We start from the raw sequence: 15,360 nt of genomic DNA on the forward strand, positions 1-15,360 counted from the left end.
TAACTGTCCAAATTAGCATGATCATGAACTTGAAAGCAGAAGGTATAATTATTCAAGAAAATCTTTTAGATGGAGCACATGCACATTAATCTAGCTACTGTATGGCATGCTGTGTTGAATACACTTAATTGTGAATATGTTGATTTTTTCTGATGTGTTTGGCCTTAGATCTTGACGGGTGAGGACTGGAATACAGTGATGTATGATGGGATCATGGCGTATGGAGGACCCTCTTCCTCAGGCATGCTCGTGTGCATCTACTTCATCATCCTCTTCATCTGTGGGAACTGTATCTTTCCTTGTGTTCGGCACATTTATGACAAAAATGACCACACTGTATCTCACTGTATAAGAGTTCTTCAGACTGTGTTACTGAACAAAGGCAAACACTACCAGTCAAAAGTTTGGAATAATTACATTTTTTAAATGTTTTTCAGTCTATTTATTTGTTAAAAAAAAAAAAAAAATCAGCATTTAACAAAAATGTAATTAAATAAAAATTAAAACTGCATTTAACATTGCGCATCATGCTAAAGAATGAAATTAAAGCTGTTCTGCTGATCTGTTGTGATTGAAGCAAAGGCAAACGTCATTTTTTAAAATGTTTTTCAGTCTATTTATTAAAAAATTCATTCTATTGTTCAAAAATACAGTTAAAACAGCAATGTTGTGAAATATTATTACATTTTAAAATAACAGTCTATTTTCTATTTTGAATGTTATTTATTACTGCGATGGCATAATATCTCCAGTCTTCAGTGTCACATGATCCTAATCATCATATTAGAGTGATTTCTGAAGGATCATGTGACACTGAAGACTGGAAAAATGATGCTGAAAATTCAGCTTTGATAACAGGAATAAATGAGAAAACATTTATTTTTAATTGTAATAATATTTCACAATTTTTATATTGCTGTATTTTAGATCAAATCTTGGTGAGCAGAAGAGACTTTTGAAAAACATTAATTCTAAACTTTTGACCGGTAGTGTATATTAAAAGAGAGACAAACTGAGCGTAAATCTTTATTTCACATATTGTTGCATTTTGAAATGATTTACACAACACAAGTACATGTTGCATTACAGGCACCTGGACCAACTTTTATTTACATGTTGTTACATTGTTCTTACCCTGTCAGAAAAATGTGCAAAAAAATTGACCTTACCTTACCTTACCTTATTTATTTATTTATTTATTTACCCACACACAAGAGCATTGGGGCCTTATATGCCCCTAAGATGTGCGTATTAATTATATTATTAATTAGTATTAATAATTTAGAGTAGTAAATATGTATCGTTTAGGGGTAAATAAAATACAAAGATGGCCATTTAAGGGTACTGTGCCAATGCCAAGCTATTGTTCATCTAAAGGTACAATTTTTGCACATTTAAAGTGCACTCAAAAAAGGATTTTTTTTTAAATTCGGTTCACTTTATTTAAAGAAGGTTTCTCATTCAAACGTGATTGCTTCATGTTAAATTGACTTGGAATGGATACTCTTTGGTTTAACTCAATGTTTTCATCTTGAAAAACATGTTTTAATCAAACAGCTAGATACCTATAACCTATATCAACCTATATCTCACCTCAATGGCAGCAAATGCAAATCTGGCCAGAGTTTCAGAACGATATTAAGTGCACAGTAAATACATTGTACCAAATACTCAAATGCACAGTATACAACATGTAATATAAAGAGGGATCTGACTTCTTCTTGGACTGCTACTGTACATTCAGTTCTCTCCAGCAGGAGAATCTTCAAAACAGGTTTTGGTTACGCTTTATTTTAAGGTGTCATTGTTACAGTGTAATTATATATTTAAGTACTGAGTAATAATCATTTACAGCATGTACTTAATATAGGGTTAGGATTAGGATTTGGTTGAGGGTCAATTGCATGTAATTATGCATAATCTACTGTTATTACTATGGTAAGTACATGTAACATATGTAACAAGGACACTGTAAAATAAAGTGTTACCGATGTTTTTAACTAGCTAGTTGAACAATGACACATCAGTTTTAAAGACACAGATGTTTGAAGGAAACTCCTCGAGTACTGAGGTGTGTTGAACTCGATGCCACAGTAACGCAGAACTACACATATATCTCTCGTTTTATGAATATCGATTCAGAGAGAACACATTCTTAAAGGTCCCATGACATGAAATTTTCACTTTCTGAGGTTTTTTAACATTAATATGAGTTCCCCTAGCCTGTATATGGTCCCCAAGTTTCTAAAAATTTCAATCGGTGTAAATCGAGCTTTTGCTATCTTTCTCTGCCTTTGAGAAAATGGAGGTTCATACGCGCTGATCTTGAATCTCCTCCTTATGACGTCATAAGGAGGAAATGTTACCTCCCCTGTCTCTGCTTTGCCCGCCCAGAGATTTTCCGCCCATGAGAAAATGCGCTAGGAAGTAGGAACGCGCGCGCGCGATTTTAGTTTGTCCACGAGACGAGAGATATCATGGCTTTTGAGCGAGCGAAGCATAACAATTGCTCAATAATTGGATGTACAAATGAACACCGAAGGGTCAATACAGAGCTGGGCTTGCTGAACGTCTGAAACTAAAGTCTGGATCACTCTCTTTGGCTCAGCTACACACCTCGGACAAGTAAGTCAACTAATGATATATAAGTGTGTTGCTTTACTGTTTATGGTTAACGTTACCTAGATTTTACACGTAGAATGTGGCTGTAACATTAGCTATGCAGCTATGCAGTTTATGTGTGTGAATACACACACTGTAACGTGAGTGTTGTACACGTCTTTGTTATTTGGATAACCGTTTTCCTGTTGGTTATATGGCGCGCGCGATATCCGCATTTCAAGATCGCAGAGCTTGATGATATTGTAATAAGATAAATACAGACGTTACAGATCTCTCATGAAAAGGCAACAGTAGGTTAGCGTTAGCTACATGATAATAACTAAACCATCCGAATAAAGTACCGTATCCAGACATAATATTTTAAACTGACCATTCGGAAACGTCCTGCTGGAGCCGCTGAGTTGCAACTTCTTCATCCGTTGCTTCTCCATCTGGATCAGATTCTGGGTCAAACTGAAATGCTTGAAAGACTGCGTGTCTTCTTGCCATTGCTATATCCAACGTAAACATGCACGCCACGTTCCCGTTGCGCAAGATGGTCAAGGCCACACCCACCCTCCACCTCGCGCCGCCTTTCTCCTCCTCATTAGTATTTAAAGCTACAGACACCGAAACGGCCTGTCTGAAGGAAGCTCATTCTGGGACTGGCTTGTAGTGGCTATAATTCTGCACCGAGGCTGAATTTTTGGAAAGAGATTTCAGATACAGTACTAGGGACCACTAAGGCCTATATTAAAGCCTACAAAAAGTAGCATGTCATGGGACCTTTAACCCATCTGATCAGACATCTTACTGAATGTGTTCTTGGCCATTGCTGTGGATAACCTGGCAGACGCTGAGAGCCTGAACTCAGCCCAGAAAGAGGAGGAGAAGAGGAACAAGAGGAGGAAGAGCAGGTAACACTCGTCTGATGACCTGAGAGTTTCATTCACACGCTGAGCACTAATGTCTGCTAACACACAGACGGTGTTTTGTGCAGGAGTATGAGCATATTCAAGAGAGATGGTGACGAGGGAAACTTTAAGGTGAGTGATATTTATATGCATGACATGGAATAAGTCATCTGAACATTATCATTTTGTATCATTTTGTAATAATGAACAGATGACTTACTGCAAAAAAATATTTTCTTACATAGTAGTTTGGTCTGGTTTTCCATTACAAATATCGCTTTTTTTTATCAAGATACATTTACTTGAGTAGGACAATGACTTAATAAGTGATATTAAGATCAATATATTAAAGATTAAAAATATATCAAAATGAAGTGAATTTATGCTTAAAATAAGAAAAATGATCTTCATATGTTCAGTTGAGTTCTGTTTTCATGGACTTTGTAGTTTAGACTCCTTGTTTTTGTTCTTGTTTCCTTTGTTCCCATTTGTTGATTGTTTCTATGGTTACTCATTTGTTGATTGATTAGTCCCACCAGTGTCTTGTTTTACTCCTCATTATTCTGTGTATTTAAACCCTCCACAGTTTGTAGTTCGCTGTCCTCTGTTGTCTTGCCTACGTTGTTACGTTTTCTCCTACTCTTGAGTTTTGAGTTAATATTTGTATTACCTTTTTAGTTTTTTGCTTATAAAACAACTGGAATTATATCCATCTGCTATCTTTATCATCACCATCCTATAACGTGACAGAACTCTTAAGTAGCCTTTTATTTTATTAATATTACGTTATCTGCAAAAACAGTTTTTTTTTTATTACAATATTGAATTTTTTTTAAATCAAGATACTTTTACTTTAGAAGGAAAATGACTTAAGGCGTGAAGAAAAATGTATCAACGTAAGTTAATGCTTAAAGCAAGAAAAAATATCTGCCAATGAGGTCTGAAAAAAATTATCTTTTTCCACTTTGAATTAAGTTGATTTTTCTGACCCCACTGGCAGATATTTTTTTGTTTTAAGCATAAGCATTTTTTTTCAGTAAGTAATTTTGCTTCTCAAGAGAATGTATCTTGATTTAAAGGCCTCCTGAAATCAAAATGTAAGTTTTTTAGCTTTTAGTATGAATATGTTAGCCTAAAGGTTATGAATAAGCTGGTGTGCTCCAAAACAATGACAAAACTCACATTTAGGAGATATAAGCATTCAAAACTTACAGTCTCGCATTTCCGCTAAAATGGATCAGGGATTTTTATGACATCACCGCCTACTTCAGCTTCTCATCACATCTTCTGTCCAATCACATGCTCTCTAGAATCTAAAGCTCCGCCCCCATGCTATAAACACCACCTGACCAAAGTGACCGTTGACTTGTCACTAGCAATATGGGTTTGAGTGTGTGTTCGGTTACTCGAACGCTCGAGTTTTATTCCGTTTTCCAACTGTACGTTGAAGAATGAAATGGCTAGAGTTTATTCTCATCTCTACTATTAAATCCAACGTTTCATCAGCGCTCCGATTCGCTTCTAATGGTGCTGTCAGTCTGTGAGGTAAACTAAACGTTATTGGCTATCTGAAAAGGGGGAGGAGCCATTCAATATGCCCCGCCTTAGCTTCCTGTGTCAGTGGAGATTACATCAACGCATCAAACAAAGCTGCGCGATCCAAGGCACTTCAGTGGGGCTTTAAGAATGTTTAGATATTTGTACTGGAAAACAAGACAAAAGTTTTTTGCTGTGTTTCGACATTATCTCTATCACTGATGTGCTTTTGTTGCAGGCGTCTGGTGATCAGGAGGCCGATCAGGATCAGGCAGAGGAAATGATTGACTCTTTAGGTGAACCTCTAATAGTATTTACTCTCATCACTTGAGCTCCAGTGGAGTCAGCTGATCACTGTGTGTGTGTGTGTGTGTGTGTGTGTGTGTGTGTGTGTGTGTGTGTGTGTGTGTGTGTGTGTGTGTAGAGGAGGATGAGGAAGAAGAGCCTGTGGTGCCGTCGGGGCCGAGGCCTCAGAGACCGTCAGAGCTGAATCTCAGAGAAAAGACTCCACCGATCCCTGAGGGAAGCGCCTTCTTCATCTTGAGCAACTCCAACCCGTATGTCACACACACTTATACAAACATTTAAACGGGTCCTATAATGACCTTCTTACAAGATGTAAAATAAGTCTCTGATGTCCCCAGAGTGTGTATGTGAAGTTTTAGCTCAAAATACCCCACTGATCATTTTTTATAGCATGTTAAAGTTGTCACTTTTTCAGGGTGAGAAAAACACACAGTTTTTGTGTGTCGCTTTAAATACAAATGAGCTGCTGCTCCCGGCGCAGAGGGCGGAGCTTCAAGAGCTTGTGTGTGTGTGTGTGTGTTAGCAGCTCTGACTACCTCACACACATACGCACTGAACATTTAAAAAACATTTAGCCTTTTATGTTCAAACTGGAGTCAGACAATAATGGAGAGACTCAAGAAGAAGTGACAACATGTAGAAGCAACAGAACATTTCTGAATGGATAGTTAATGAATTTATGTTGCTGATGTGGAGTTAACTATCTTCTAGTAAATGATTACCATATTCTGTCATGATAATCTATAAATTGTGTTCCCGGGGGCGGGGTTTATGTAAATATTGGGGTTTGTGATGTCACTAACCCGTGAGGAAGCTCATTGTAGTCTCTACCAGCCGTTTGTTGTAGTCCTTAGTGATTTCTGTCAAAGAAAATATCTCCCTTTGCTTTGAACTTTGATCGTCGTAACTTTGCAGATGTTGTTTATGCTCAAACAGCAACATTACACACTAACTAAAGTTAGAAAAGTCAAATCATAATCAACCAACCCCTTAAAGGGATAGTTCACTCAGAAATGGGAATTCTGCCATCTTTTGCTCACCCTCATCAAACCACCATAACTGTCTTTACATTTATGCGTTTAGTAGACACTTTTATTCATAGCAACGGAGCAACATCACAAGCGATTTATCATAAAAGACAACAATATTCATAGTACACAATGCCAAGTTTAAAATACAGTGGATGTAAAAAGTCTGCACACCCCTGTTAAAACAGCTGGTTTCTGTTTTGTAAAAAAAATGAAAAATGAGATAAATCATATCAGACCTTTTGCACATTTAATGTTAAAAATTTAAACCTATGCAATGACACTAAAATCAAACACATTTCAGAGAAAAAAAGATAAAAAATAAAGACTTTGAATAACTAACTGCATAAGTGTACACCCCCCGAACTAATACGTGTTTATTACAGCACTCAGTCTGTATGACAGGAGTCTATCAGCTTGGCACATCTCGACTGGGGAATATTTATATTATATTAATATAACTCTTCCTTGCAAAAACATTCCAGATCTGTTAAATTGCGAGGACATCGCGTGTGCATCTTCTATAAGATTTAGACTAGGCTCTTGTTGGACCATTTCCAAAACATTCATCTTGCTGTGCTGAAGCCATTCTTTTGTTGATTTAGATGTTTTGAATCATTGTCATGCTGAAAGGTGAAAGGTCTTTATTGGAAGCTAAATTAGTTTACAATCTACAGCAGAAGTGAAAATGCAGAAAAGAGAGAAAGAGAGGAAGATTTTCTTTTAAGAATAATTATATTAAGTGCCTTTGTTTATGATTGAAAACACTTTGTTTCTTCAGTGGATACAAGGCCAGATGTTTAGCAGAATGTTCACGCTGCTCTTTTACACACAATGAAATAATTCTATTGTCACTGACATATGGTTAATGTGTACTGCTAAATGTGCTGACAAACATTTATGGCAAACTAAAATATACTTTAATGTCATTTCTTTTGATACTTGAATGTCATGTATTTGTAATTACACATTTGTAATTATGGAGTTGCAATTAGCACATTTAAAGTCTCCCTGTAGTCAATAATTGTATCCCTTGAATCTCATCTTTGATCACCAAAAATACAAATTTAAATGTTTTTTCCTTGAAAAAAAAACTCCATGTCTTAAAATATCTTGAATGTAACTCGACACCCTTGCCTCATTTAGTATTCGCGGTTCTATGAATATGCAAATGAGCCCCGCCTCCACTCACTCACTCAGCTCAGAGATCCACTGGTTGACGATCACACGTTGATCTGATTGGTTACAAGGTAGTTTGTGACGTCAGAAACACCAGCGATTTCAAAGCGTGTGTTTGAGACTGTCTTTGGTTCACTGCAGTTTTAAGGAGGAAATACTCAGCAATGCTGTCGACTTATGAATTTACACATGGTTTGTCTTAAAGCATATTAAAAACACCACATAGACATATAAACAACATTAAAAGCTGGATTTTCACCACAGGGGGATTATAAAATATATTTACTTTTAATGTAATATTCACGCACTACAGTTAAAATTATAATACTTTTCGTGTGCTTTAGTATGTTAGTCAACACATCAAAATTACAATGATTTAAATTGAACCCTTTGAATTGTCATTACAAAGTACACTTTTTAAAAAAAGTGTACTTAAGTGTGTTAAAGTGAACTCTATACCCTAAAAGTATTTTATTTGACTAATATTACATTATCTGCATTTTTTTATATTTTTTTTTACTATGTCTAAAATGTTTGAAGAACATTAGTGCACATTCAATAAAATTAAGCACTTCTTTTTCACAAGGCTGAAGAACAGACTGACGTAATTATTCTTGACTTCCACCTGTTCAAATCTGGTGTGTTTATGATACACTGGAGATTTATACATTTTTTGCACGTGTGCTTGACATAATATGTGACCCTGGATCACGTCACCAGTCTCGAGTCGCACGGGTATATCTGTGGCAATAGCCAACAATACATTATATGGGTCAAAATGATCAATTTTTCTTTTATGCCAAAAATCATTAGGATATTAAATAAAGATCATGATCCATGAAGATAGTTTGTAAATTTCCTACCGTAAATATATAAAATATTTATTTTTGTGAGTGAATGCTGCACAATCGTGAACATAAATGAACAACTTTAAAGGAGATTTTCTCAATGTTTAGATTTTTTTGGCACCCTCAGATTCCAGATTTTCAATAGTTGTATCTCAGCCACATATTGTCCTATAATAACAAACCACACATCAATGGAAAGCTTATTTATTCAGCTTTAAGATTATGAATACATCTCAAATGCAAAAAATGTACCCATGTGACTGGTGTTGTAGTCCAGGGTCACATTTATGGAGAAAGCTTGACATCTTTTGTTTTTCCACATTGTTCATTCTCACACACTGTTGTCGGTGTGTAACGCAGGATCCGTGTGGCGTGCCATCGGCTCATCAATCATCAGATCTTCACCAACCTCATCCTCATCTTCATCATGCTGAGCTCGGTCTCGCTGGCAGCCGAGGACCCCATCCGAAACTTCTCTGCCCGAAACATCGTAAGACAGCCAAGAAAAACCCTACAGTCAAAACACCATATCATCTGCTCTTAGGATAAAATACACAAATAATAGAATAATATGGACGTTTTTTTCTAATTATGCAGATTCATGAACTAGTGTCATTTATTACCTCATTTTCTTCATGATCACATTTGACATTTGATTATTTCAGGTTTCAGATTTCGATAGTCCACTTTAGACATTCTACTAACTTTGCAACTCAACTAACTCTCATTAGAGTATTAGTAGTTCGGGTTGGTAAAATAAGATCACATGTACACTGCCGTTCAAAAGTTATAGATCGGTACGATTTTTTAAGTTTTTAAAAGAAGTCTCTACTCACCAAGGCTGCATTTATTTAATAAAAAATACAACAAAAACAAAAAAACTGTAATATTGTGAAATATTGAGTGTAAATCATCTGTTCTCTATGTGAATATACAGTAAAGTGTAATTTATTCCTGTGATCAAAGCTGAATTTTCAGCATCATTACTCCAGTCTTCAGTGTCACATGATCCTTCACAAATCACTCTAATATGATGATTTGATGATCAAGAAACATTTATGATTATTATCAGTGTTGAAATCAGTTATTTACATTTTTATTTCAGGATTCTGCCCAAACTTTTCAACGGTAGTGTTTACAGTGTTTGTATTCGCTTTGGTACTATTTTCACAAGTAAGGCGTACATTTTCAAACTTTTAGTACAAAAATCCAGACTGATCACACTTGTAACACAGCTAGTCATTCTTTCAAAACCTGATCCCATGCTTTCATTACAGTTATACACATTTCAGTCCACATATTGTTTCAAACACAAGATTATTGTAATATGTAATGAGAACATTTGGTTTAATCACAGAAACACAACAGTATGATCTTCTTTCAGTTTAGTACTTTTAACAATCTGTTCATTCAACGGCAAACAATGTAAGATACATGTATCAAATCACAGTTGTTGAAGTAATTACAGTAATACAGGCTATAGTTGCCACATTAAAAAATATACTTACATTACCTAACTTATGTAAATTAATCCACAATGTTATATGATATATCTAATGTGTTATCAAAAGGTGTGATGAAGTATGACACAGCTATGAGGATTTGATGTGTCTCTAGTCAATCTGATGTTTCCTCTCCCTCTATTTTCACACAAAAAAGATATATATATATTTTTGTGTCATGAAATTTGATGTGATTATGTGAGATGTTTGTCAATTAATGTTTTGTCTAAAAAAAGAAAAAAATGTAACAAAACTGAAGAAAACGGGAAAGGAACGGGATGGAAAGAAAAACAAGAGAATTTATTTTTGTATAAATAAAGAGATTCAAATGTTTATCTCTCTCAAACTTTGAACATAGTGGTTATCATCTAGGATCAATCACTTGTGTAAAAATAATTCATTACGTTTGGTAATCCATAGCAAACAAGTTCTATGAAAACTGTCTATAGAATCAATATCTATAGAAATCTATAGGTGTACCAAATGATTCATTGATTAACCATTAAGATCAGTTGGATTAAATAATAGACAAATGTAGTAAACTGAACAAGTAGAGATGCAAATCAAAGGTTTGATAGTAAGAGCTTTATAAAAAAGGCAGTGACTGTGAATGAAACATGTATGTAGACGAAACACTTATTTTGTGTTGTGAAAAGGATACTTTGTGATTGTGAGTATTGTACTAACACAATTGAAAACATGATGAAATTATTTTTAAAAGTGCACTTTTGATGATCTGTTGTGATATTAGCACTAAGAGTTTTGAAAATGTACACCTAACTTGTGAAAATAGTACCAAAGCGAATAAAATAAAACAAAACTGTAATGTTACAAAAGCTTTCCATTTCAGATAAATACTGTTCTTCTTAACTTTCTCTTCATCAAGAATCCTGAAATAAAAATGTACTTGTAAAAATGAAAAACTGTTTTCAACATTGATAATAATGATAAATGTTTCTTGATCATCAAATCCTCATATTAGAGTGATTTCTGAAGGATCATGTGACACTGAAGACTGGAGTAATGATGCTGAAAATTCAGCTTTGATCACAGGAATAAATTATAATTTACTGTATATTCACATAGAAAACAGATGATTTACATTATACACTCTAAAAAATGCTGGGTTGTTTCAACCCGACTTTGGGTCAAATATGGACAAACCCAGCCGTTGGTGGGTTACATTTTTAAATTACATTTTTAACCCAGCATTTGGCTTTGTCCATATTTGACCCAAAATTGGGTTAAAACAACCAAGCATTTTTTAGAGTGTAATAATATTTTACAATATTATTGTTTTTGTTGTATTTTTAATCAAATAAATGCAGCCTTGGTGAGCAGAAGAGACTTCTTTTAAAAACATTAATAAACGTTTGACTGGTAGTGTAGGTGCAAAGTTACTTAAGTTATAGTCAATAGAATGTCTGAAGCAGACTATAGTGTTTCCTTATTTCATATAAGCAGGAATTCACAAGACGCTTCACATGGCATTTCTTCATTTGTCTGTTAACTTAAACGAGCTTAAAGACGCTTTGAAACTGTGAGGATTGTAGAGGCGCTGTAGAAATCAAACAGACTTGAACTGACTGTGTCCGCCGGATGCCTTGTTGAGTTTCTCGTGTGTCATGTTGCAGGTTCTTGGTTATTTAGACTACGCCTTCACCGCCATATTCACAGTGGAGATCTTGTTGAAGGTAAAGACTGTCTTATTTCTATTTGCATTCTACACATGATTATAACCCTCTTACTTATTCCAGATTACACAGATTATGCTTCACTTGTTCATTTCTTATTTGTGGTTGTTGAGTTGGACAGGAATTTGCTTTTACTGTATGATTGCAATTTATATAAATGTGTAAAATGAAAAGGTAACACTTTACAATAAGGTTAACATTAGTTAACTACATTAGTTAGCATGAACTATTAATGAACTGCACGTATACAGCATTTATTAATCTTAGTTAATGTTCATTTCAACATTATTAATACTTTATTAAAATCTTGTTAGCATTAGTTAATGCACTGTGAACTAACATGAACTAACACTGAACAGCTGGATTTTTATTAACTAACATTAACAAAGATTAACTAATACTGTAACAAATGTAGTGCTCATGGTTAGTTCATGTTAGTTAATACATTAACTAATGTTAAAAATGAACCTTATTGTAAAGTGTTACCATTGAAATGTTATTAGAATTGCTGGTTTAGTTCACCAGTGTGTGCTGTGTTGATCAGATGACGGCGTTCGGGGCTTTCCTTCATAAAGGAGCGTTCTGCAGGAACTACTTTAACTTGCTGGATCTGCTGGTGGTCGGAGTGTCTCTCCTCTCCTTCGGGATACAGTACGTTCACATCACGATTATATCATCCACATGTTTGAAGTCAGTCACTGCATGCGCTCGTGTTTCGTCCGCAGATCGTCGGCCATTTCAGTGGTGAAGATCTTGAGGATTCTGCGTGTGCTTCGACCTCTGAGAGCCATCAACAGAGCCAAAGGACTCAAGGTCAGTTCATCTCTGTGACACAACAACCACTCTAAACTCTAAATCAGCGCTGCACGATAGTGAAGAAAAGTGTGATGTGCGATAACTCATTAAATAATGCGATACGATGATTAAAGTGTGTAAAATAAACTTAAATTATCTTAAAAATATAATTAAAATGATATAACCTACATGCGTGTTTCACATTCTTTTTGTGACTAGAAAACATCCCTAAACTTCTGACAGTGAACATCAGTGTTTTACTGTATATAAGAAGTGTTATTAAACATCAGTGTAAACCTCGGGGGTCAGGGGTCAGGTTATACTACATTAGGGTTATTAAACATCAGTGTAAACCTCGGGGTTCAGGGGGTCAGGTTATCCTACATTAGGGTTATTAAACATCAGTGTAAGCCTCTGGGTTCAGGGGTCAGGTTATCTTTACATTAGGGTTATTAAACATCAGTGTAAACCTCGGGTTCAGGGGTCAGGTTATCCTACATTAGGGTTATTAAACATCAGTGTAAACCTCGGGGTTCAGGGGTCAGGTTATCCTACATTAGGGTTATTAAACATCAGTGTAAACCTCGGGGTTCAGGGGTCAGGTTATCCTACATTAGGGTTATTAAACATCAGTGTAAACCTCGGGGTTCAGGGGTCAGGTTATCCTACATTAGGGGTTATTAAACATCAGTGTAAACCTCTGGGGTTCAGGGGTCAGGTTATCCTACATTAGGGTTATTTAACATCAGTGTAAGCCTCGGGGTTCAGGGGTCAGGTTATCCTACATTAGGGTTATTAAACATCAGTGTAAGCCTCGGGGTTCAGGGGTCAGGTTATCTTACTTTAGGGTTATTAAACATCAGTGTAAAACCTCGGGGTTCAGGGGTCAGGTTATCCTACATTAGGGTTATTAAACATCAGTGTAAGCCTCTGGGTTCAGGGGTCAGGTTATCTTACATTAGGGTTATTTAAACATCAGTGTAAACCTCGGGGTTCAGGGGTTAGGTTATCCTACATTAGGGTTATTAAACATCAGTGTAAACCTCGGGGGTCAGGGGTCAGGTTATCCTACTTTAGGGTTATTAAACATCAGTGTAAGCCTCGGGGTTCAGGGGTCAGGTTATCTTACATTAGGGTTATTAAACATCAGTGTAAGCCTCGGGTTCAGGGGTTCAGGTTATCCTACATTAGAGTTATAGTCCAGGCAAAGTAAATCATTTTGGATCCAAAAATAGAACTAATTGTAAAATAATTTTTTTCAGCATAGATCATTTCTATGAGGTGTCCAGAACAACGTACTAAAAGTCCTAAGAAATCCTAGTTGAGGAAATATGTTCAATTCTCATCAATCCGAGATGTGTGCCAATAAGGCCAGACAACAAGACAGCCCAATGGAGCTGTTTTTTTCCTTTACTCCTATCAGAATGAAACTTGTTTACACAATGAAAGTACCCATGAAAAGTAAAAAAATGTGTATTACAAGTTTCTTTGAAAATTAATTTGAATATGCAAATGAGCTATACATTAATCAAATATGCCCAAATACACCCAAATAGGCTTAATTTTTTCCTTTACTCCTACCACAATAAAACTTTACACAATGAAAGTCTCCAAGAAAAGTAAAACATTTTGTATTAGAAGTTTCTTTGAAAATGAATTTGAATATGCAAATGAGCAATATACTAATCCAATATGCCCAAAATACACCCTAATGGACTTATTTTTTTCCTTTACTCCTACCACAATCAAACCTCACACAGTGAAAGTATACATGAAAAGTAACATTTTTGTTTTACAAGTTTCTTGGAAAAATCTATTTTAAATATGCAAATGAGCTCAACACTAGGCCTAATGACTTATGGCCAAGAAACCATAAAGTAACAAGTAGAAAAAACAGGGGCCAAATAACTAACACATTCATGTCCATTCAGTAAGTTAACATATGAATATAACACCAAACATTTGAAATCACTTGCCACAACTTAACCTGGGTCACATTGCCAACAAAAATACTTATATTGACCTTAAGAATTGATTGCCACAATCTTGCCTTTGATTGTACATTGTTTTTTAACACGGCTTTCGTTGCTCTCTGGGCTCTCTCATTTTTCTCACATCATAAAAGCAATTCAACTCAGATCAAATATTTTGTGACCATTTATGTATTTATATGATAAATAGTACATGTCATAAGCACAATCCCTGTTTCACACAGATCCAGTGTAGATGACACTACACATCTTTTATGAACAGTTTCTGTGCAGAGCTGGTAAATGTTTGGTTATCTGCCTGGCATGCCGTAGTGAAAAATAAATATATACTAAAATCAAATGTACTCGAAATACATTTATTTTATGCTAAGTAAGTATACTACAAATACATTTACATATTTATGTACTTAATATAAATACCCTGCAATTGTACTGTTGGTGTACTAAATTTGTAAAGCGTTTGTTTATTAAAAGCTAAATTTAAAGTCTGCTAAATTGGAACTAAATTTGTACTTAATGTTTTTTAGTTATCCAGGAGTAGTGCTGAAGTTCACTAAAGATATACTGAAGTTGGGACGTTTTTCACATTTGAATAAAATGAAAACTAAAAGACTTCTCAAATCACATGAGCCAATATTTTACTCACAATAGAACAGAGATAACATAACAAATGTTTAAACTGAGAGATTTTACAATTTTATGCACAAAATGAGCCTCATTTCAAATGTGATGCTGCAACAGGTCTCAGTATAGTGGAGATGGGGACATGTTTACCATGGTGTAATCTCTCTCTCTCTCTCTCTCTCTCTCTCTCTCTCTCTCTCTCTCTCTCTCACACACACACACTCACTCACTCACTCACTTACTCTCTCTCTCTCTCTCTCTCTCTCTCTCTCTCTCTTCTCTCTCTCTCTCACTCACTCACTCACTCACTCACTCACTCACTTACTCTCTCTCTCTCTCTCC

At 35.4% G+C, this 15,360-nt stretch overlaps 1 protein-coding gene across 6 annotated transcripts in view; it reads left to right on the forward strand.

Moving 5' to 3' along the window:
• The window catches only part of cacna1db (calcium channel, voltage-dependent, L type, alpha 1D subunit, b), a 99,400-nt gene that overhangs the window by 46,364 nt on the left and 37,676 nt on the right, over positions 1–15,360 (forward strand). For all 6 annotated transcript variants that reach the window (XM_082188662.1, XM_082188665.1, XM_082188663.1 and 3 more), the window contains 9 exons: positions 169–289; positions 3,407–3,518; positions 3,602–3,647; positions 5,290–5,347; positions 5,476–5,608; positions 8,773–8,902; positions 11,549–11,608; positions 12,153–12,259; positions 12,334–12,421. In XM_082188662.1, coding sequence (XP_082044788.1) covers positions 169–289; positions 3,407–3,518; positions 3,602–3,647; positions 5,290–5,347; positions 5,476–5,608; positions 8,773–8,902; positions 11,549–11,608; positions 12,153–12,259; positions 12,334–12,421 — 855 coding nt within the window. The remainder of the gene's footprint in view (positions 1–168; positions 290–3,406; positions 3,519–3,601; positions 3,648–5,289; positions 5,348–5,475; positions 5,609–8,772; positions 8,903–11,548; positions 11,609–12,152; positions 12,260–12,333; positions 12,422–15,360) is intronic.

This window comes from Leuciscus leuciscus, assembly GCF_965113295.1.
Source record: "Leuciscus leuciscus genome assembly, chromosome: 13".
Classification (NCBI taxonomy): domain Eukaryota; kingdom Metazoa; phylum Chordata; class Actinopteri; order Cypriniformes; family Leuciscidae; genus Leuciscus; species Leuciscus leuciscus.